Source organism: Centroberyx affinis, unplaced genomic scaffold (assembly GCF_046629955.1).
Source record: "Centroberyx affinis isolate AG114_WGS23_722 - 3 ecotype Tasmania unplaced genomic scaffold, CSIRO-AGI_Caff_v1 ptg005019l_1, whole genome shotgun sequence".
NCBI classification, from domain to species: Eukaryota; Metazoa; Chordata; class Actinopteri; order Beryciformes; family Berycidae; genus Centroberyx; species Centroberyx affinis.
Window position 1 is genome coordinate 215,035 of NW_027282473.1, and position 24,966 is coordinate 240,000.

A 24,966-nucleotide genomic window follows, 5' to 3' on the forward strand; every position below is an offset into this window, starting at 1 on the left:
TCTTGTCTACTTGTATAACTAGCTGAAATTTAAAAAATGTTCTTAGTTTTCATCTGTTTGTTTATGCAGAGGATAAAATTTTACTTTAATTTTGACTATTTTTATTGTAAATACATTTTAAAAACAATTTATGATTGTTATTATTGTTTGTATTTCACAATACCTGTCCAGACATGTACGTACAAAATACCTGTTCTGAACTTTTATCATTGTAAAAAATACCACCTTTACCAAAAATATTAAAAACTAAACTAAAGCTAAACATTTGGAAACTAAATAAAAGCTCAACTAAAACGACCACATCCATACTGCAAACAAGAGCTAAACCGAAATAGAAAATAAATATTGAAAATGATATGAAAATAAAAACTAATGAAAAATTGAAAACGATACAACCCCGGTCATGACAGTGAAGCGGTCAGTCAACCTGAGGCCGTTTTGCTTTACTTAAAGGAATAGTTCATCCAAAAATAAAAATTCTGTCATCATCTCCTCCCCCTCATGCCAGTTGAAACACAGGTGAAGTTTGTCCATATAACACACAGGGAGGCTGCAGCACAACTCCATAGCAGCCTTCTCCAAAACAACTGAAGTCAGTGGGGACCAGTTCTTCAGAGTTCCACAAAGACCTACAGTATATTTACACCATCATTTAGTGCAAATCTGAACTACAGCTGATTGATTTGCAACAAATAATGGTGTATAGGTCTTTCTATTCACAGTGTGATTGTTTGTCTGCTTTTGTTTTGGAGCTCTAAAGAACAGGTCCCCATTGACTTCAGTTGTTTTGGAGAAGGCTGCTACCAAGTTGTGCTGCAGCCTCCCTGTGTGTTATATGGACTAACAAATTTCACCTGTGTTTCATTTGGCATGAGGGTGAGGAGATGATGACAGAGTTTTCATTTTTGGGTGAACTAGCTGCTCTCCACACAGTCATGGGCGGACAGACAAATAAACAGGGAATGAAAAGGACGGTTAAGTGGGCCACACAATCAGAAGCTCATTCTCACAAACAGGCAGGCTGACACATAGTGGCGCGTTTCCATGGTAACACAATCCCTCCGCCAAGCCGTTCCACTCGCTCACGGGAAAACAATAAAAACAAACCGACAAACGAGCAAGACATCTGAGAAGATCCCATGCACTGCAAAAAACCTCCATCTTGACGAGTCACTGCATCCTGCTCCGAGTCCTGAAACCTTGATTTTTTTTCTCAAAACAAGTGCAAAAAAAAAAAATCTGCCTACAAGGTGAGATGGTTTTACTTGCTTCAATACAGTTTACTTGGTCAGAGAGTTTTCCAGTAACAACTACGTAATCTGGATACAAGTGGTTTTATCACTGGCTTCAGGAAAAATCTTTGAAACAAGTGAAACCACATTTGAAACAAGTGACTCGTTCTCACCCCATTTGCAGTTTTTTTTCCCCCATGTTTTAAGAAAAATAACCTTTTAAATCTCTGTGTAGCTCTGGTAGAGTCTTGGGTCGTGTCTCTTCCTCCATGATAAAACCTCCAAAATCAGTGATTCTGTGATCTGTTGCTCCGGTAGAGCAGACTGGAGAATTGTTGTTTTTTTTTCTCTCTCCATTCACTGCCATTGTCTGGAGGAACAGTCTGAAAATCACTTCTAGCACATAAAGGAACGCCGACAAAGCAGATTCTGACAAACTAGTCATGCTGCTGATCTGTTTTTAAGTCAGTTTGAACAAGTGGAACCCCGAAATCCGGTTGGAGGAAACTTATGATGATGGAACAAAGAAAAGAATACGTTTACCAGTGATTGTAAATAGGCAAAAAAAAGCTGGGAGACAGGAGTTTCACAAAACAGATTCTGCCAATAAATAAAAAACAAGTTTCTCACTTTTTTCCGCCTATTTACAATTATTGATACTATTTTATTGCACTATTTTCTTTATTCCACTGGCATACTTCCTTTACGTTCTAGAAGTGATTTTCAGACTGTTCCGCCATAAAAAAAAAAAAAATTCTCCAGTCTCCTCTACCGGAGCAACAGATCACAGAATCACAGATTTTTTTGGGGGAAGAGACACAACCCCAAGAAGACACTACCAGAGTCACACATCACTTTAATCCTCATCTTCGACATTAAATCCTGTTAAGATGGATGTTTTTCTGCAGTGTGATTCAGAACAACATCGCGCTCCTCCTCCCAGGCGGCCCCCCGGGGGGACTTACGTTCTGCTTGCCCACGATGTTGTCGAAGGGCAGCTCGGGGCTCCAGGAGCCCTCGTTGAAGGTGGTGCTGCTGGCCCGCCGGTCGGCCGAGCTCGCCGCCTCCTTCATGATGTCCTCCGGCAGCGTGAGCAGGCTCTCCTCCGGCTGCCTGATCAGGTACGTCTCGATGTTGTGGCGGCGGAGGAAGTCGTTGCGGTCCTTGCCGTGGCCCTCCTCCACCTCGTAGTCCCCGTTCAGGCAGTCCAGAGCCGCCTTGGAGATGTGGATCCGCCTGGAGCGGGGACGAGTCAAATTTATTCATAGAGAGCTTCTGGTTTGTGAAGGGTTTTACAGAGAAGAGAGGGTGTGAGAGAGAGAGAGTACAGATGGACGACACCATGCAGGCAGCAGCTCTGACTACAGATGTCGTCACATCAACAACAACAACAACAACAACAACAACAACGTCAACACTGATGCTGTTTTTATCCACCTTTAACATGACTGTACTCATACTGTAAGGCAAGGCAAGTTTATTTATATCGCACATTTCAGCAACAAGGCAATTCAAAGTTCTTTACATAAAACCAAAGACCAAGAAAAATAAAGTTCATTAAAGAGCTAAGAGAACAAAAACCAAAAAAAAAAAAAAAAATAGGCTAAAATAGAATAAGACACTGTACCTGTATCATCTACTATTGGATTTTGCCCACTCATGCTGTTTAACTGTATTGTACATGCTTTTTATTGCAATGATGCTTTTAACTATTGTATGTTGTATTATTCTAGGCTGCCTAACAACATCAGGCAAAGGGACTGCCAATGAAAACTATCCTTTGGCTAACTCGGGTACATTTATATTAGTTTGAATGTTGATTAATGTGCATTGTCCCTTTTCAAAAAAAGAAATTGAAATTGAAATTGAAACTTTGACTTTTTCATTTTTGTTTTAAACGTTGTCGTATCAACATCTATTCAACGTCAAAATGCGGGGATCCACTTTTAAAAAAAACATTTGAGATATGAGACAAGAGCGGTGTGTGTGTGTGTGTGTGTGTGTGTGTGTGTGTGTGTGTGTGTGTGTGTGTGTGAAAAGACCAGTGGGTGTCCTGCTCCCTCTAGTTTTTTGATTGAGACAGTTGGCTGATTTGTTTTTTTATTTATTTATTTGTTTGTTTTTTTGGAGTCAGGCTGACATGGAGACAGAATAAAGGAGAGGCAGGAAAGTTTCTGGTTGGATCTGATCCAGGACCTGTAGGGATTTACCCAACCACACCATCTGGAGTTCACAAACGGCTCACTATCTCAGTGATGGGACTGTGTGCCGACCAAACACTACAGCAGCTCATTTCACTGGTTTAAGCGGCGGCCACACTGACCAATCAGAGACGTTCCTACGTTTGTTCAGGAAAAACAAAGAGAAAACAGAGAAAGCCTGGAGTGACGCTGGGATGACTGGAGGTTTTCCAGCTCAGTTTCTGATTGGATTTAAACTGTAGAGTCTGTTTCTTCGTTATGAGCAAAGCTTCCTGTTGTTCTTCTGCCTCGCCGCCATGTTGACGCTCAGAACAAACCAACACACACACATCTATCAGCAATGATTCTGTCTGTTTTCTGATGGATCAGCGTGGCCGCCGCCTCACACTCCTTCAACCAGAGAGAGAAGGAGCTAACCAGTGAAATCAGCTGCTGTAGAGTTCGGTTGGAGTGAAAACCTGCAGACTAGACAAGTTTTTTATGTGTTGCATTAATAATTTTTGTATTATTATTATTCAGTGGGTTTTATTTTCAATCTTATGTTATGCATTCCTCATTTTTATCTTATTTTTACTATTAATATCAAGTGGGTTTTATTCTCCATCTTATTTTACATTAATTATGGCATTCTATCCCTGTTTTTATGCTCATTCTATTTCTATTTTCATGTGAAGATGCATTCTATGTATTCTATTCTCATCTTTATCTTATTTTTACTATTATTATCAAGTTTTATGTGAAGCACTTGGTGCATGTAATTTCTTTGTTGTAAAGCACTTTGGGCTGCATGTCTTGTATGAAACGTGCTATACAAATAAAGTTGTTTATTATTATTATTATTATTATTATTATTATTATTTTTATTATTATTATTATTATTATTATTATTGATAAATGTTATGGCATAATTCGTCAAACTTCTGTCTGTAGCTCAGGGAGCGGCAGAAACCTTTGAGAAATGTTAACAGAGTGGCTTCATCCATCCATGTTATACGATTCAGTTCAGTAAAGAGTGGAGGGTGTGTGTGTGTGTGTGTGTGTGTGTGTGTGTGTGTCGGGGTGTGTGTGTGTGTGTGTGTGTGTGTGTGTGACTCCACAACAGATGCTGGCAGGAGATTTAAAATCAGCAGTTAGCGGTCTAATCCCATCCCACTCTCTCAAGGCCAAAACAGAATACCGCAGTAAAAAAATAAAAAATAAAAAAAAAAAAAGTGAAATTTTGGCAGGAAACCATTTCAAGCTGATGGGAGCGATGACATCACCTCCTGCTGCAGCGCTCCTGCCAACTGCCAGTTTGTTCCCAGATCTCCAGAGGTAATGACTCCACACGTCTGCTGCTTGATCTGCCATCCACACCGGATCCACTTCTTCTGAAGAGCTGATCTGACACATTTGTCCTCACTAATTCTCTCTTAATTTGTTCTTATTGTGTTCATTATGTGTATTTTGTTTATGCTTCATTTGTTATCGACTTTTGATATCTGCCTGCCGGCTCTCAGCTCCCATCAGGGGGATTCCTCTCTGTGTTTCCCCGTCCCAAGGTTTCTTCTGTTTTTATCCTGCTGAGGTTTTCCTTTGGAGTTTTTCCTTGTTCTCACTGAGGATCTAAGTTTGGAGCGTGTCGTTTTCATTTAGCGTTTCATAATGTGAGCGCTGTGAAGCCGCTTGAGACTCGTACCAGTGATATAAACTTCATTTGACTTGACTTAATTCCCTGTTGAGCTTTCGGAGTTTGGACAGTCGGACACAGCGGGGGTTTTCCCAGATTTCTAATGTCTGTAAAGGGGGAAAAGGTGCAGAGTTTGGGAAGCTCTTCCCTCCTTCAGCAACTGGCATCGCTGCCTTTGAGCAAGGCACTTCATCCCCCAATCACTCCAGTGGAGCGGCTCAGAGCGGGGCAGCTCCCAGGTGTGTGTGTGTGTTGAATGTCCAAACCACAGAGGTGTGACCAAGTCAACTTCACTCGAGTCCCATGTCAGCCTTGTCTTGAGGCACAAGTCTCAAGTCAAGTTCCAAGTCTAAATGTAGATTACCAAGTCAAGTCCAAGTCAAATCCAAGTCATTGAAGTCTCAAGTCTAAATGTAGAACAGCAAGTCAAATCAGAACAAATCAAGAGTTCAGTATCAATTTAATATCTTAAAGAAAACTAAATATCTAGGACTTTTCAATGCAATATGGTTTTAATAGGATAAAAACTTGGTAAGAGCATCATGAGTTTGATTTCTATAATCAGTTTCAACTTCAATAAATTCAATCATTCCATACAAATTCAGAAAACAGAATTTAAATTCAGTCATCTGCTGGAACAAATCTCATCACTTTCAATCTAAGTCATTTACACAAACACAAGATCTCAAGTCAAGACTTTAGAAACCTTTTCAAGTCATCAGAGTACAAGTCAGAGTCAAGTCCCAAGTCACCAGAACCCAAGTCAAGTCGAGTCCCAAGTCTTCTCTTCATGCATCAAGTCAAGTCTCATGCAATTAAAATTGTGACTCAAGTCTGAGTTTTTGTTCATTTCCTGCATTCCCTTATTGTTTTACATCACTGCAGATGGTTTTCCAGCTTTTATCATGTTAGGAGATATTTGCAATTTTTCCTTCATCTCCAGTAAATATTCCGAAACAAACTCTGTCTTAATATTACCAGTTACTCGCTGTAGAAGAGGGCAGCAGTTTAAATCTGTAACTGTGTAAAATCAAGCTTTATTTTCTGTTTCATTTTACAGACTACAGCTGGAGGAAGAGTCTGGCTTTGGTTTGTCTGTTGGCTTGACTGGGTTGATTGACAGGAGGCGGGGCCTAACTGAATCGCAGAGAACGTTCGCTATTGGTTGAAACTTTTATTTTGGAGAGGAAAAACGCAGAAATCAAAGAAGCAGAAAACAGAAACTGTGAATGTAAAATGTTCTGGAGAAACAGCAGCTGTGTTCAGGAAACCTTCCCTGGATAAATAAAAAGCTCAGTTAAAATCCAAGATGGCGGACTCACCCCGGGATCCCTCCTGACTCCAGCTTGTTGGCGATGTCCACGTCCCAGGACCAGACGTCGAACTGCCACTTCCTGAGGCCCAGCACGCCGCACAGCACCGAGCCCGAGTGGATCCCGATCCGCATGTCGATGTCGTGCTTCGTCCGCGACCTGACGTACCTGGAGGAGAGGAGGGAGAGGAGTTACAAAAAAACCCCCCAAAAAACACAAAACTCTCTCTCTGAAAATCATTTTGTACAAATCAACTCTCTTCTTTTCATGGGCTTGTGAAAACTGTTAAAAACCCCATTGTGTACTTTCAAAAATACACTGAAAAAACTGACAGACTTAAGTTATTTTATCTCATCCAGGCTTATTTTAGGACTCATCATCTCACTGCACTGGCAGATAATTTTACCGGTTTCAACAAATGTGACTTTTTTTCCAGGAGTATATAATAGAATAGAATAGATTCATTTCGAACATGTTAAAAAATATATATATACAGTATATAAACAGTAAACATATTCAACAAATTCTCAATAAACAACATAAATAAATAAATATTCCATGTCCGAAATGGAGTAGGAAGAAGTAAAATACTTATTTGGTCCCACCCCTTGAATGTAACTTGTTTCAGGACATTTTCTTGGTAAAAAAGTGAAATTGTTTTGGATAAAGTTTCTCGTTTACAGATTTTCTTCATTGTTTTATGATGATTTCTTACAAGAAGTCATCATCATTGGTACTTATCAAGGACAATTTATTGGAACCAGCAAGATTATCTGCCAAGCATCCGGCCAGAAGCTTCTACAAAGAGACACACCTGCCATCCTGTCTTCATAGAGTTTAGAGCTTCAGCATGTATAAAATAAAATGTAGAAAATGATAAAACACGGAAAGAACACAGGGGGAAATACAGCAAACTGTGCAGGTCAGATACAAAAATTACAGAATTCTGAATTATAAAACCTTATAATGGACTTGTTTTTATGTACTAACCTCTAATAATGATGTTAGTGCTACATTGAAATTTCCCTACTATAAGTATGTATTAGGCAGACTGAAATGAAATAGTAACAGTAGTAATGTGTATATTTTAAGGTAATGAGGCTGTAGTAAAAAAGAAAATGTTTTGATTTGCTTAGTTTTAGTACATTAAGTTATTTTCTCTTGTCTCCACACTTATCAAACTTATTTTAGGATTTTTTTGTTATGAAATCATCTTTCTGCATTGACAAGTTTAAAAAAAAATTGACAGGACATTTATTTAGTGAATGAAGTGAAACTTTTATGATGATTTCTTGAAAGAAGTCATATTGGCGTGAATCAAGTGGAATTTATTGAAACCAGCAAGATGATCTGCCAGTGCACTGAGATAATTTGACTGAAAATATCACAAAATAAGCTCGATAGGTCTGGAAACAAAATAAAATCACTGGACAACTCGTCATTTTTTGCAGTGCAGGGCTTGTTTGTGGTCGCTCAGTGAAATCTCAGCACTTGCTGGCATTAAATCAATTAATTTAGATGAAATTGACCTTTGGCAAAACAGAGCGCAGATAACATTAACCAACGTTCATAAATTCACCAAGAAATGAACACAATGCGTTTTCCGCGTATCAGTGTGCCGTTGAAAGGGGGAGAGAGAATATAATTTTTTTTTTTCCAGCAGACTTTTCACACTTGTTAATAAATTGCTTTTCTCATTTCATACTCTATAATTGCCTGAATACCAAATAACCGAGACAAACGGAGGCTTATGAAAGCGGTGAGTGCAGGCGGCCTGAGGACTCATTTCATGCTTCAGAACAGCCGGACACAGACTGACAGGTGCTTCTAGTCAGGAGTTAACTCTCTGTGATGATGATGATGATGATGATGATGATGATGATGATGATGATGATGAGATACTTATTGATCCTGCAGGAAGAATTCTCTTTTCTCAAGCAGAGGAAACTTGTGCAGATGGAACAAAGAAAATAATACATTTACCAATAATTGTAAATAGGCAAAAAGTGAGAGACTCGTTTTTTCTATATTGTCAGAATCTGCTGTGTAACTCTGGTAGAACTCTTGGCTTGTGTATCTTCCCCAAAATCAGTGATTCTGTGATCTGTTGCTTCGGTAGAGCAGACTGGAGAATTGTGGGTTTTTTTCTCTCTCCATTCACTGCCATTGTCTGGAGGAACAGTCTGAAAATCACTTCTAGCACATAAAGGAACATGAACGTATGCCAATGGAACAAAGAAAATTAGTGCAACAAAATAGTATCAATAATTGTAAATAGGTGAAAAAAGTAAGAGACTCGTTTTTTTTCTGTATTGTCAGAATCTGCTTTGTCAAACTCCTGCCTCCCACCTTTTTTCGCCTATTTACAATTATTGGTAAATGTATTATTTTCTTCGTTCCAGCGGCATAAGTTTCCTCTGACCGGATTTCGGTGTTCCACTTATTTAATAAACATAAAGAAAGAGATTCATTCAGCAGCATGACTAGTTTTTTTTTTTACAGAATCTGCTTTGTCAGCGTTCCTTTATGTGCTAGAAGTGATTTTCAGACTGTTCCTCCAGACAATGGCAGTGAATGGAGAGAGAAAAAAAACACAATTCTCCAGTCTTCTCTACCGGAGCAACAGATCACAGAATCACTGATTTTGGGGGTTTTATCATGGAGGAAGAGACACAAAAGGGTTGCTTTTTGCGCATTTTGACCTAATAAATATGTATTTTGCGGAGTGGAAATGTGCGCCAAAGTGGAGGAGGAGATGAATAATGAAATGGATCTCTACCATCGATTTACTAAACCAAAACACGCACAGCATTTAACTCCCAGAAGAAGCACTTCCTAAATTCTCACCATGAGAAAGACATGGCTGCTGGTAGAGCTGCAACTAACGACTATTTTCATTATCGATGAATCTATCAGTTATTTTTTTCGATTGATGAATTAATAATTTAGTCTATAAAATGTCAAAAATAATGACAAATGCCCATCACAAGCTCTCAGAGTCCAAAGAGATTCTTTATATTTCTTCCTCAGTCTGAGCAGCAGCCAAAAACCACAAAGTTTTCATTCTATAACGATATGAAATGGAGAAAAGCAGTTTGGATTTTTACTTGATAAATGACTAAAGCGATTAATTGATTAACTGACTAATGGTTTCATCACCAGCTGCTGGTTTATTGTTTCAGAGAGAAATAAGAGTTTTCCTTTTCAGAGTTTTCAAATGTCAGACGATGAGATTAAAAGAAATTATAGATTTTGAAGTCATATCATATTATCACTGCTTGATGAAATAAAAAAAAAACGAAGGGGAACCCAGCTCAGCTCCTCCTCCCCCAGCTGGACAGTGTGACCCGGCCTGTCAGACGCTTCACACACACTCAGCCTCAGGTGTTCTGATTGGAAAATGACGACTGACCTGATTTGCATAAGTGGCGTTAATAAATCAGGCAGTAAATTGGAGAGAGCTGCCGTCGTTAAGGTTTTGTGTTCGGCAGTAATTAGCACGACTCTTATCAGTGTCTTGCTTAAGGACACTTCCGCAGGACACACACACACACACACACATACACACACACACACACACACACACACACACACACACACACACCTCTCTCTCTTGTCATACTGAGGGTTTATCCACCTTTTCACTTGCTTTTGCAGCCTTAACGCTCATATTATGATATAAATTAACGGCATACACCAGTGATTCTCAACCTTTTTCATATCAAGGACCCCTAATTTAGTCCACATTAGGACCATGGACCCCCATTTGATGAGATTTTGTCTCTCAGACCCAAATCTGAGAATATTTCTATTGTTAGATATGATTTGCCAAGAATTGCATGACTGTCTGTATTGCAGGTAGAGAGATAACAGTGAAACTATGATCAAAACAGTCTTTTCTTCTACATTCTCTAATTGTGTTAACTTCTTGTAAATGAAATAATGCTGAAGTTTAACAATTCATCCATTTGCTGGGGACCCCCTGGAACCCCCTCAAGGACCCCTGGTGGTCCCCGGACCCCACGTTGAGAACCACTGGCATACACAACAAAAAAATAGCATCAGACATGTAAGTTACATCCAAACATTTCCTTTCCCCAAACAGAAAACATGTTAATACTAATACTACATTTTTGGTGATTGTTGGTGATCACCAGCTGGTCTGTTCACCCCCGGCTCTCTCTCTCTCTCTCTCTTTCTCTCTCTCTCTCTCTCTCTCTCTCTCTCTCTCTCTCTCGCTCTTTCTCTGTCACTCATCATTATAGAAATCTCCTCTCCTGAATTTATCATGCCTTCGCACTGCAGCTGTTTCTCAAATGTAAAGTAGAAAAAAACAGAACGCTCTTGTCTGTCAAACCAGCAGGCTCTCCAAAAAAAGAGGCAATTTTTGATATTAGGAACTTGTTTTTTAGCTTACAGAAGAAGAAACGGAGCAGGAACAGTGCAGGAGGCTTACAGTAAAAAGTGAGGCTTACACAAAGATCATGTCTGTACTGTACATACTGTAGACTTAATAGTATACAGCACAAATCTCAGTTTATCCATCACTAATCCCTCTGTTCCCTCGTCTCTCTCTCTCTCTGTGAGCGATGTGACGGGGCAAAACGCCACCGCCAACACAGGAGATAGGTTTGATAATCTGAATGGAAACGCCTCGGGCTTCAAAAGCACAAAGTCTGTGAGGAAGCAGACAAAATGGAGTCAATAAGACAAAAAAAAAGAGAGAGAGATCCTGTCACAAGCCAAGAGTGTGTGGAGAGACTGGAGACTTTGCTGCAGCTGTCGGTAAAAACATGAACACTATTTTTTTTTCTCTCTTACTTGAATTGAAGATTACATTATGTGTTCAGCTATGAGTCACTATTCACTGGCTTGTGAAAACTGTTAAAACCCCATTGTATAATTTCAAAAATACACTGCAAAAACTGATAGACTTGTTTTATCAAGCTTATTTTAGGATTTTTTTTGTGAAATCATCTTATTGGTTTCAACAAATTGCATGTAACTTGTTTCAGGACATTTACTTGGTAAAAGTGAAATTGTCTTGGAGAAAGTTTCTTGTTTCCAGATTTTCTTCATTGTTTTAGGATGATTTTTTGAAAGAAGTCATATTGGCATGAATGAAGTGAAATTTATTGAAACCAACAAGATTATCTGACAGTGCAGAGAGAGAATTTGACTAAAACATCTTGTCATTTTTTGCAGTGTGTGCTGCCGTTAATGAGAAAATGAGTGTTTCTTTCCTCGTACCTCAGTGATACAGTTTTATGATACACAGTTTTATGATATGGTGGCTCCCTGTAAAGCATTAGCTGTGAAATACAGCCAGGAGCAGATTCTTGCAAGGGAAATTGTTTTAACATCACAGCCCTTCTGCCACATGATGACCTGCAGATAACACACTGCTGTCTGAAACCTGAAGGTACGAGACAGGAACATGGAGGCTGATCCCACAGCTGATCAGAGTCATGATCTGTGATGGTATTATTGGTTGTAGTTTTAATGTACTACTGTTACCACTACTACTACTCCTACTAGTACCAGCACTTCTTTGCTACTACTCCTACTACTAATACTACTGCTACTACTACTAGTATTACTATTAGTACCACAACTAGTACTACTATTATTACCACTACCACCACACTACTGCTACTACTACTACTATAGGTACCACTAATACTACTACTACTGTTACCGTTACTACTACAATTGCTGCTAATACCACTAGTATTAGTACTACTACCACAACTAGTACTATTATTACCACTACCACCATACTGCTACTACTACTACTACTACTACTACTACTACTACAGGTACCACTAATATTACTACAACTGTTACTGCTACTACTACTACTACTACTACTATTGCTAGTACTCCTACAACTAATACTACCACTATTACTACTACTACCACAACTAGTACTACTATCATTAGCACTTTCACCACACCACTACTACTTCTACTGCAATTACAAGTACCACTAAAACTACTACTACTGTTACCGCTACTACTACAATTGCTGCTACTACCACTAGTATTAGTACTACTACTACAACTAGTACTACCACTACTACTACTACTACAGGTACCACTAATACTACTACAACTGTTACTGCTACTACTACTACTACTACTAGTACTACTACTATTGCTAGTACTCCTACTACTACCACTATTACTACTACTACCACAACTAATACTACTATTATTAGCACTTTCACCACACCACTACTACTTCTACTACAATTACAGGTACCACTAAAACTACTACTACTTTCACTGCACCTCCGACTACCACCACTAATAAAACTGGTAATAATAACAATAATAATAATAATAATAATAATTATTATAATAATGATGATGATAAACCATAGTACCTTATGGTCTTGATCATGCTGAGGCCCATCTCCACACAGCAGTGGGCGTGGTCTTGTCTGGGCTCTGGCAGGCCGGACACACAGTAGTAACAGTCTCCCAGGATCTTAATACGAAGACAGTGATGCTCCTGCAACACACAGCAGGTGACAGGTGACATACTGACCGTCTACTGCAGCAGCATCTATTATGAGAAGCTTTATTTATGCTACAAATGAAAGTGAATAAGACAAGAAAATGCCGGACAGGAGAATATAACGGGCAAATACAGGGCGACTAAATGAGGTCATAACAAGTTACATAAAAAGTCTGTCTGGACTGATGCATCGACTTGACAGATGATTCTGTCTTGCAGTCTCAAAGGCTTCAACACAATGAGGAACAGTATACTGGGAACAAATGCATTTCAGTTTGGTTAAATCTTCAGACTGGCCAAGCATGACGGTCTGAACACAGTCTCAGACAGAGACTCCATTGTTTTGAAATAAATATTGATTTGACTTCAGCTTTCATGGGTTTTGAAAAATCAGCTGTGCGCCGAGTCAACCAGGACATCTGTCGTATCTGATCTACGTTTACCAGAATTAATTTTTCTGTAAGATTAATAGAAAATGAACAGTCTAGAAGGAAAGTACGCTTTCTAATTAGTTGTTATTGTGAAGAAGCTTTGAAGAAGTCAACTGTCCTAACATGAAACAAAATTTGGACAAAAACAGGTAGATAGATAGACAGATAGATAGATAGATAGATAGATAGATAGATAGATTTCAGGATGCTAAGAGTAACATTTATAAACATCAATATATCATTGTCAAATTAATAGTGCTAAATTGGTAGAGTCGCCTCTATCTCACAGCAGTAGTATTGTTAGTTCTAATGTTTCTCCACATTAAGACTACATTTCCCATCAGCCCCGTTGCTTCCTGCCCTCCTCCTCCCCCTCCCTGAAGAGGATCAACATGTTGGAAGTGATTTCTTTATCTTCCTTTCCCTCTTTCCACCATCTGCTGCCAGAAACTCTGAAAGCTTTGTAAGAAATAAGATCAATACTGTGTTTTTTTTAATATGAATAACACACTCTGTTCTGTTGTTCTTTGTTCTCAGAGTAGTGTCTTTTTTTAAGGTAATCATTGCATGTATGCGTGCACGTGTGCTATATATGGTTATGAGTGGTTTTGAGTGTTCTTATAGGTATAGTATATAGTTTATGCTATCCATACCTGTTTCCATATTAGGTTAAGTTGGTTGGCTTTGTCTCAAGGAATCTGAACCTGTGGGTTTGGCTCTGTGTCAAGATTTATGATTTTGTTTACTCTAATCTATGTAAGTGAATCCTCTCCACTCCTTTCTTTGTCACTTCTTTGTTATATGCTTATCTGTAACACTGAACTGAACCATGCATGTCTGAATAAAGAATCCACGGAAGACTCTTGAACCTTTGCTCATTCATTTTGACCCACAAGGGTGAGACTCATTTTTTCCCCTACAGCTTTAGCTCCGTTTGCTCTGGAAGAACAGAACCTCTTCCTGTTTTGTGCCGTAAAGCGATCCAGCAGATTTCCCTCCAGATCCACCAGGTGAAGGAGAAACAATGGAGGATGCAGAGTAGAGGCTGCTGGAGGCTGACAGGCTTCTCTGCATTTGTTTACGGCAATTACACTAGCATCTCAAAATGAATGTGGTAATGATTTGTTGATGTTAAAATGCGACACGCAGCACCTGGGGACAAAGTGGGACGTAAAAGCGACTCGGAAGCGAAGTGAACTCACGTGGGCGAGGCGGTCGAAGCGTGCAAACAGCTCATTCAACATTCGCACCAGCTCCTGCGCCGACAGTGTCGTGGAGAGGTTTGTGAAGCCTTTAACGTCTGCGAAAAGAATGCTGAATAAAATACGGAAATGTCACATTAATATCCAGGTCAGCTCTTTGAAACAATTCTATCAACTCCAAGAAAACACATAACAAGAAAACATCAATAACATTGAGATTTTGTACGATTGCATCAGGTGAAATACACAGATCACACACACACTGCATCTCAGAAAATACTGACCTGAAACACTCTGAAAATACTGAATATTGAAAATAAGTAAGTAAAGTAAAACTGTTTATACAACACTCCTCAAAACAAAGTGTTACAAAGTGCTTTACAAAAAGAAATAAAACAAAAGGCAAGTTAGAAACAGATAGGAAATTAAAAGCAGATAAAAGGAAAGAGGACAAAAGAGCACAGAACATAAAGTGCACACAAAAATACAGAAAATTTAATACTGAAAATACTGTCTGTTTAATTTCCTGCACAGTGCAGAATGCACCGCGAAACACTGTGAGCTGTCAGTCAGCCTCTACACCAGTTTCTCCAAGACAGATTCCTGTGCATTTACTGTACTAAAGTGAATAAAGTGATTCTGATTGTGAAATTCTTGTATCTTTGTGCATTCCCCCCCCCCCCCCCTCTCTCTCTCTCTCTCTCTCTCTCTCTTGAATACACCCTCGCTCAAATCTCTCATGAAGAGGTTTCTGAAGATCAACATCACTAATTAGAAACTTGATCTGAGAAAGCTCCCCAGACATATTATGGTGCAGAGCCATGTTGAGGCCGGTGGTATCAGCTGGACCCTCGGTAAACAGACCTGATGTCTATCAACTGAAGGTGAAATTCAAACTCGCCTGCTGAAAAGTGCTGCAGCTGCTGATAAGGCGGCTAATTATGCATTTACCCTTACTCAGGATCTGATTTCCCTTTGATGTTCCTTGTGCTATTAAACTAGGCTGGGGGTGGGGTGGGGGTGGGGGTGGGGGGGCAGGTTTTTGTTATTGGTTTATCAGATAGACTCCGCCCATCACAGGTAATTAGCTGCTAAACGGCTGCTTTCACATGCTATTTTGTCAGAAAATCAAACCCAGAAGAGATGTAAGAAACATCAGCTTGTGATCTGTGGTAGTGCTGGGTGATAATTCAATATTATCGCTTATCTTCTCTCAGCGGAATCATATCGTAATGATATGATGATATTGTGATATCGTGATACATAATTCTGTTGTCTAAATTGATGATAACAAGCAAATTGTGTTTAAAAACTCTGAAAAATGAATTTAATCACCCCCAGAAGAGATGCAATAAACAAACCTGGTCCTGCAGCTTAACAAGTTCATTTAAAGAGTAACTAAACCCCAAACCCAAATCTGTGATGAAGCCTGACATTTAATGGTGAAAAGTAGGGTACTGAACTGGCCTTCTGCTATTGGCTGATCTTTGGTGCCAGGTGATGTCACCACCTGTTGTACTCTATAGAGGGTGACATCACCTGGCACAATGAAATTTCCAAGTAGGAAATTTGTTTTCCCGATATATCCGATAGCACATGAACGCACAAAAACAGTCTCATAAAATATTGTGAAATGAGCACAAACTATGGAGCACAGATTATGTGTTGTGGACATGAATTACTTGAAGATTACATTCCTCCACCATGACAGCAGGAACTGGACAGCTCTTGAAAAGGTTAGATAACTTTCCACAGAGTTATTTCAATATCAAACCACTCCCTGTTTCTAGTCGTGTCTCCTTCATGTAATCATCTCATGGTGGGATTCTTTATCTGCATTTTAAGACATCATGCTCTTCCTAAGATATGAGATCTCAGCTATGTGGCAGGAAAAAAAAAACATGGAATTTTACAGAATTTCATTAAATTCAATTAAATTGATTGATGAAGCTCTCTGAAGATCTGCTGTAACGCTCTCCTCTCCATCAAAAACTACCATCAAAGTGCCATTGAGCAAGGCACTTCATCCTCAAACTGCAATACAAGACTGTGGTGAAAATGTGTGGAACCATATGAATGCTAGACAAAAGTTTCCCTGCATAAATGAAGGCTGAACCAAAACCAAACCTGGAACCAGAATGGCGGTCTCACCTGACATTCTCATAGCGGTGGATGTAGATTCTGTGAAACTGATGCTGGAGGTGTTCGTCCTCTACATTTGTCATGTCGTTGATCATTTCCAAAACTACAAAACGTGGCAGGACTGATAACACCAGTCTTTCCTGTGGGAGAAAAAAAAGAAAAAGTCTTATTCAAAAATCGGAAAATCTTGCAAGAGATCAGTCATATAACAGCAAAAAAGACAGAGAAAGAGAAGGAGATAATCACTTATTTCAATATTTTATTGAGAAATAACCTTCAACTTCAACTTATCAACGTGGAAGTGGAATTTTGAAATAGAAAATAAACTCAGTAATAAACTTTACATGTGTAACACTTTTCAACACTTTTCAGAGTTAAATGTTCTAAAAAAAAAAACACAAGATAAACCATCAAAACAAATAAAAATGTCAGACACGATGTTAAAAACTTAGAATTAAACAAGCAAAAAGATTTAAAAAAAAAAAACGAATTACGTAAAAGCCTGTCTGTAAGAAATGATTTAGAAGACGATGGAGGCTCTGCCAGCCTAAGCTCCTCAGGCCGCTCAGAAAAACAACACAGACAATCTGCCGAGTCGGCGTGTTCTGACGCTCCGCCACTTGGCAGCAGCAGAAACAGATCTGAAGCCGGAACGTTCCAGCGGCCCTCAGTACTTTTGGCCTGGAGGACCTGCAGGGAGCCAAGCAGTTGCCACCTTCAGACACTGATTATACTGAAACCAGTGCTGGTTTATATTAACGCTTCAACACCCAGAAATCCTATGTTCCCAGGGTCCTATGTTCCCAGGGTCCTATGTTCCCAGGGTTCTAATGTTCCCAAGGTCCTATGTTCCAAGGATCCTATGTTCCAAGGATCCTATGTTCCCAGGGTCCTATGTTCCCAGGGTCCTATGTTCCCAGGGTTCTAATGTTCCCAAGGTCCTATGTTCCAAGGATCCTATGTTCCCAGGGTCCTATGTTCCCAAGGTCCTATGTTCCCAGGGTCCTATGTTCCCAGGGTCCTATGTTCCCAGGGTCCTATGTTCCCAGGGTTCTAATGTTCCCAAGGTCCTATGTTCCAAGGATCCTATGTTCCAAGGATCCTATGTTCCCAGGGTCCTATGTTCCCAGGGTCCTATGTTCCCAGGGTTCTAATGTTCCCAAGGTCCTATGTTCCAAGGATCCTATGTTCCCAGGGTCCTATGTTCCCAAGGTCCTATGTTCCCAGGGTCCTATGTTCCCAGGGTCCTATGTTCCCAGGGTCCTATGTTCCAAGGATCCTATGTTCCCAGGGTCCTATGTTCCCAAGGTCCTATGTTCCCAAGGTCCTATGTTCCCAGGGTCCTATGTTCCAAGGATCCTATGTTCCCAAGGTCCTATGTTCCCAGGGTCCTATGTTCCCAGGGTCCTAAGTTCCCAAGGTCCTAAGTTCCCAGGGTCCTATGTTCCCAGGGTCCTATGTTCCCAGGGTCCTAAGTTCCCAAGGTCCTATGTTCCCAGGGCCCTATGTTCCCAGGGTACTAAGTTCCCAGGGTCCTATGTTCCCAGGGTCCTAAGTTCCCAAGGTGCTATGTTCCCAGGGTCCTATGTTCCCAGGGTTCTAATGTTCCCAAGGTCCTATGTTCCAAGGATCCTATGTTCCCAAGGTCCTATGTTCCCAGGGCCCTATGTTCCCAGGGTCCTAAGTTCCCAAGGTCCTATGTTCCCAGGGTCCTAAGTTCCCAGGGTCCTATGTTCCCAGGGTCCTAAGTTCCCAAGGTCCTATGTTCCCAGGGTGCTATGTTCCCAGGGTCCTAATGTTCCCAAGGTCCTATGTTCCCAGGGTCCTATGTTCCCAGGGTCCTATGTTCCCAGGGTCCTAAGTTCCTAAGGTCCTATGTTCCCAGGCCCTAAGTTCCCAGGGTCCTAAGTTCCCAAGGTCCTATGTTCCCCAGTTCAATATTTTGTTAACACACATTAACCCTCCTATTGTGTTTTCAAATTTGACCTGTTTCAAGTTAAAATATTTCATAAACATTATCCAGTTTTTTTTTATTGGAAAAAGGCTTCAAAACAGCTATATAAACACAACAAAACCAATGGTTATCATTTTATTTGATTTTGAAGGTCTCTAACCCTAACCCTAACCCTAACCCTAGAACTGGGGAACATGGGACCCTGGGAACATAGGAATGACTCCACCAAGGGGACGAGAGAGGAAAAGATCGAACGTTTTCAACAACAAGTGGAAATGTCTTCCATGTTTTTTTTTGGAAGTAATCTGATGCCTTGTACTTTTCTTTTTCTGTCAATGATGCACATAAATCCAGTTTCGGTAATCTTTGGTCCATGAATCAAAACCTTTCATCAGACTCAAACTCAGTAAATCCTGCACACTCACTATTATTATCTATTATCTATTATCTATTTGTTTTTTTTTAACAGAATCACTTTTCTTTAAACAATTTTAAAGTTATAAAAAACTAGTGCAGTGCCCGTTCAAAACATGCCTGTTCGGAACGGGCCGATCGCTTGGCCTCCTGTATTGCTGCTTGCAACTTTCTCGAGAACCGCTCATCCAAACAACTTCACACTCGACACTTCCAGTCCCTTCCAGTCGCTTGCTTTGAGCCCCGCTGCTACACAGAGCGGAGTTTATTCAAAGTTTATTAATATTGAACGTGTCGCGTGTCCAATCCCACACTGTGTGAAGAAGATCGGACGAGCGGTTCTCGAGATATGCGAAGGACACACATACAGACAGAGATTCCCTGCTTTATAGTATGATGTTATGATGAGAAAAACTTGTGATGATATGAATCAGCGGGTTTAAATCGCAATTGCAATATTCTGTCAAATAATCGCAGTTTGTTTTTTCCGTCAGTGTCTCTCAGCCTCACGCTACACATCAGCCTGTTGGTCCGGGGGCAGCGCAGCATACACGCCGGCCTCCAATTTCCTGTCGACTGCGGTGTGAAGCCCTGAGCCTGAGTGCTCTGGAGAGCCTCTTAAAACCTCCAGCACAAGTGGAGAGAGCAAGAGGAGAGAGAGAGAGAGAGAGAGGGGAGAGGTGGGCGAGAGACACACAGAGAGAGAACAACAGAGAGAGAGAGAGAGAGAGAGAGCCTGCATCCGCCGTCCCATTCACTATTCTCTAAAACACACACACACACACACACACACACATCTATCTCTGCACACTGAATGAAACACAGCCTGAGCTGATCATGTTACTGCAGCACTCCTGCTCCTCTGATAGAAATGTGAGTTTCACTATAAAGCAGAGACATGATGGCAGCATCGATTATATGAAGAGAAGCCAGTTTGTGGACGGACGGCTGCTGGTTCGAATCCCTGTCTGGGAAAATCTGAATGGACGAGACACACTCTATTCAAGTAGTAAAGTAATAGTCTTTTTTCCTTATTGGATAAATAAACAGAAGAAGAAGAACTGGGTAGTTAGCATGAGCAGCGATAGCCACCATGTGCTGAACAGACAGAGAAAAGAAAAGCTCAAACTGCATCAACAGAGAATCCAAGCTCCGCCCACACTGTTTGATTGACAGGTGATCTGTGGGAAGTGCACCATCCTCGTCTCAGTTATCTGAAGGCTTGAAAAAGCCTCCTGAACATTACTGTGAGGGAGAGAAGTGCACTTCAGTAATGGAACTCGTGCTCAGACAAAAAAAAACCCATCAGATCCATCCATCGCTCCTGTCTTTTTTACAGCTTTCTTATTTCTTTACCCTCCACACTGCGCTCCTCTGTTAAGTGTACTTTTTTGTTCTTATATAGAACGGTTTGTTTTATTTCTATTACAGAAATATCCATTATTATTTTATTGACTGTTATTTTCTGCACTGTTTTTATGCTCTGTGTTACTTGTATTTAACTTGAATGTGTCCCTATTGTATTGTACTGTACTGTGTTTTTACTGTTTTTTCTGTTACTCAATTTTTATTTTGCACTGTCTTGTTATTAGTTGCTGTAATGCCCTAATTTCCCTTTGGGGATGAATAAAGTACTTACCTATCTATCTATCTATCTATCTATCTATCTATCTATCTATCTATCTATCTATCTATCTATCTACCTACCTACCTACCTACCTACCTACCTACCTACCTACCTACCTACCTATCTATCTACCTACCTACCTACCTACCTAACTACCTACCTACCTACCTACCTACCTATCTATCTATCTATCTATCTATCTATCTATCTATCTATCTACCTACCTACCTAACTACCTACCTATCTATCTATCTATCTATCTATCTATCTATCTATCTATCTATCTGATCCAACGCCTCAGGGTCACGTGATGTGCAGCCCAAATGAGCACAACATTTTCACAATATGATATGATGGCACAGTAAAATCATATTAAAGCAGCTTTGGGAACCGTTTAGGTGATTTCACCAAACGATGCCGGCAGGACTTCCCTGGCATCGTCACGCTTTTATTTTGTTGCTGTATTTAAACGGGTTTTAAAGTCTCCCATTACTTTTTATTTCCTGGAAAACACAGGATCTTTCACGGTGACCTCATGCTGCACTAGGAGGCATAAATGTTAATTTCTAACCCATAAAACGGTCATATTTTTTAACAATCCCGCCCCTCCACACCCCTCCCATCAAATGAAACTGCCTTTCTCTCCCTGACTCATTTCACCGGTTTAGTCTTTTGAGCGATTCCCTCACTGCATTATGTCCCACCCCTATCTATTCAATGTTGGCTTAACCAGACACACACAGGTGTTGCATCTATTGTCATGTTGTGGCTTTTCCCCCTGTGTTGCTCACTGCCGGTTGCTTGTGTTGCCGGGGATCGGGGGGATTGAAGCTCATCGGACGGCTGCAGCTCATTAATGTGAAGAGCGTCAGCTGAATGACCGAAATGTAACGGAGAGACCAGGTGTGTCTATTGTCCTGTCCACACGCCACACACACACACACACACACACACACTGCTGCACTCTGTTGTGTTGTGTTGACCTGGTCTCTGTGTGGGAAAGCAGAGCAGTGTTCCAAGCATCCCCAAATTCAGGTCTAGACAGACAAACATTTCAGTGGAGCGTTGCTAATGCTTCGACTGCTGCGCTGCAACCAAGGCTCCAGGGTTTGGTGGAGGAGACGCACTGCAAAAAATGTCTGTTTGAGCAAGTCGTCTTGTATTTAGCCTTAAAGTGGGGGGGGACCTGTGAGATCTTTGTTTTTTTTTTCATTTAGGCCCAATCCCAATGTCCACACGAGGGTTCAGGACAGTCCCACTGTGAAATCGGTAAGTGCGGGAGGGCTCACTGGCGGACTTTATGAGGCCTTTTATGCAGACTTTTCAGCAAGTCCGCATTTCTGTAAGACTTTGCTTGAGGGAATTACCCACAGTTCATAGCGTTCGTGTCCGATACAAAAGAAAAAAAAAAAAAAAAACATAATTAAGGAAAAATAACCACAAAAAAAAAAAAAACAGTTAACAAGAACTTAGAGAGAAACAGGAATGAACGGGTGAAACTACATGCAAGATCGAGTTAAAAGAGAAAACACTGCAACGTTAAAACAGAATAAACAGCTCATTTGAGAAAAAAGAAAGTTAAGTTTTCCTAAAGGTTTAAGAAGGATGTTAGATGCTGCTAATATAAGCAGCATGTAATATAGGGTTTCTTATGTGCTTATTTGTGCTCATTAAGCTTTATTACTGTAAAAGTACCGTTTGCTTTCAATGTACCTCCTACTGTTTCTTTTCTTTTTTTTTTTCTTTTTTTTTTTTTTTTTTTACATATTTTACATATTGTAATGATGTAGTGCAGGTTAACCTCTAGTAGAATGAAGAGTATTTTCTACATCCATTAGCACAGTATAAACTTTCCAATGTTACAAAACATATACCATGGGCTATTTAACATTATTCATCAACTTTTTTTTCATTTTAGCTTAATAATGCTGTTTAGACAAAAGCGCAAACAAAGAGTAAATTACAAACTGATTAATTGACGGGAGATAGTGATGTCTGCCGTCGTCAAGGCAACACGTGATGTCACAAAGTGCTGTCCCATTCCCCCTGCACCATTTCGAGCCCTCATGACTTCTCACACTCGTCAATGACATCAATTAAGTCTGTGAGGGCTCAGGGCCCAGTCTGTAGGGGGGGCATTGGGATTGGGCCACTGTCAGTTATCTTCAAGAGCCAAAAGTCAAACTGTGTCTCTACTCATGCCTGGGGCAGTGTTTTTATTTATTTATTTATTTTTTGCTTGTTTATTGTTTTAATCCCACAGTAAACGACTTGGCAGGATGAATATTTTTTGCAGCGTGGAGAGTATCGGGGGCTGGCGAGTGTGTTTGCTCCACTGGACATCGTCTCTCATTTGGACAGCTGAGAGCCAGCGGACTCAATGTCAAATTTGCTTTGGAAGTCATTAGCGCAGCTTGATGTTGGCCCCGGGCCCGTGTCCGCCAGCAGCTCACTGACAGCTTCTATCTCATTCACTCACATTCCGCGTGAATTTAAGGCTTTACTACAGAACATTTTGTTCCTTCGCCGTGTTTTCTCGTCGCTTAAGGTGAGCTGGTGAACCTCAAGACGGCAACAAAAGAGCTTTTCGGTCCATTCAGTGGTAAAGTCTGAAGTTATTGCTTATTCATAACCTCCTGTGCAGTTGAGCTGTTTCATTCCAAAACAATAAATATCCGTTATGCTCATTGCTCCATATTATAAGATGAATCATTACACCCAAAAGTGACCATTTTACATTATATTACATTTATACTTTGGGCATTTAGCTGACATTCTTATACCTTTGAATTATCATATTGCATATTGTGAAAACCTCATATCTCCAAAATGTCAACAAAGAAAAACAGCCTTGTTTTTAGCTTGGTGACCATAGATTTTTCCAGTTTACGGGTTGTACAATTTTCTCAACATGTAATCAATCCATTAAAGTTGAAAATCACCAAAATGAGAGTTATGAGGTTTTCACCTGACAGCGACGATATTATAATAATCATCGTATGATTTGACCACAGGAATACTGTCAGGCACCACCGCTGTGATTCTTGCTATTTTCTAAGTTAAGGATTCAAGATGGCTAATATATTAAACAATATTCAGCAGTGGGATTTACTTTCATGTCAGAAATACATTCAGTCAGTGAAATTGTCAAATTGTGGATGTTTCATTTTGGAATGAAACTCTGCATTTGCATTTCTCAGACGTTTGTTGACATCGTCAGCAAAGCTCAACAGACTTACAGTAGTTGTAATTGTTCTTATGAAAGGACTTGTTTAAGGTGCTACATGTAGCGTTTTTCAGTACATCATTGTCAAATATGTCCAACATTTTTAATAATTTGTCAAATTAATAGTGCTATCTTGGTATATTTACTGTAAACGAATGAGAGCATGGAGGAGACGATTGTTCTCCTCTATCTCACACCAGTAGTGTTGTTAGTTCTAGTGTTTCTCCACATTAAGACTACATTTCCCATCAACCCCGTTGCTTCCTGCCCCCCCCTCTCCCTGAAGAGGATCAACATGTTGGAAGTGATTTCTCCATCTTCCTTTCCCTCCTTCCACCATCTGCTGCCAGAAACTCTTTCAGCTTTATCTCCGTTTGCTCTGGAGGAACAGAACCTCTTCCTGTTTTGTGCCATAAAGCGATCCAGCAGATTTCCCTCCAGATCCACCAGGTGGAGGAGAGGAATGGAGAATGGAGATGCAGAGCAGAGGCTGCTGGAGGCTGACAGGCTGACCACTGATGGTCTAATTTGTTTACGGTAATTACAGTAATGTCTCAAAGTTAATGACTTATTGACAGGATGCTACACGCACAGTAGCTTCACCTTTAAAGAAATGAAAGGAGTTGTTAAAGAAAGTAATGGGAGTGAGGATGAGACAGAGACAGATAGGGAATCCGTCTTGTGGCCTTGTGCCTTGCTGAAACAAATGTGGCTTTGCGTTCTCAGCAGCAGATTCACACAAAAACAAAAGTGTGTCATTTGTCCACATTACGGCGGCTGCTGCGGGCCGGCCTCGCTCTCTCTCTCTCTCTCTCTCGCTCGCCCCTCGCTCTCTCTCTCGCTTGCCCCTCGCTCGCCCCTCGCTCCCTCGCTCGCTCCATTAGGACCAGCCCACGCTCGTCTTGGCCGGCCCTTCCAGGAAACACTGCGCTGTAAAAGCTTTCTGTGGCTTTCTCAAACCCTGACCATCCACTCCACCGAGTAAACAAGCTGCTAACACACACACACACACACACACACACACACACACAC

At 40.5% G+C, this 24,966-nt stretch overlaps 1 protein-coding gene across 1 annotated transcript in view; it reads right to left on the reverse strand.

Annotated features, from left to right (window-relative positions):
• adcy8 (adenylate cyclase 8 (brain)) overlaps positions 1-24,966 on the reverse strand; it is a 126,854-nt gene that overhangs the window by 46,116 nt on the left and 55,772 nt on the right. Inside the window, exons 3-7 of the mRNA XM_071545705.1 lie at positions 16,723-16,853; positions 14,572-14,683; positions 12,805-12,932; positions 6,425-6,583; positions 2,198-2,468 (exon numbers count right to left, since the gene is read on the reverse strand). Coding sequence (XP_071401806.1) covers positions 2,198-2,468; positions 6,425-6,583; positions 12,805-12,932; positions 14,572-14,683; positions 16,723-16,853 — 801 coding nt within the window. The remainder of the gene's footprint in view (positions 1-2,197; positions 2,469-6,424; positions 6,584-12,804; positions 12,933-14,571; positions 14,684-16,722; positions 16,854-24,966) is intronic.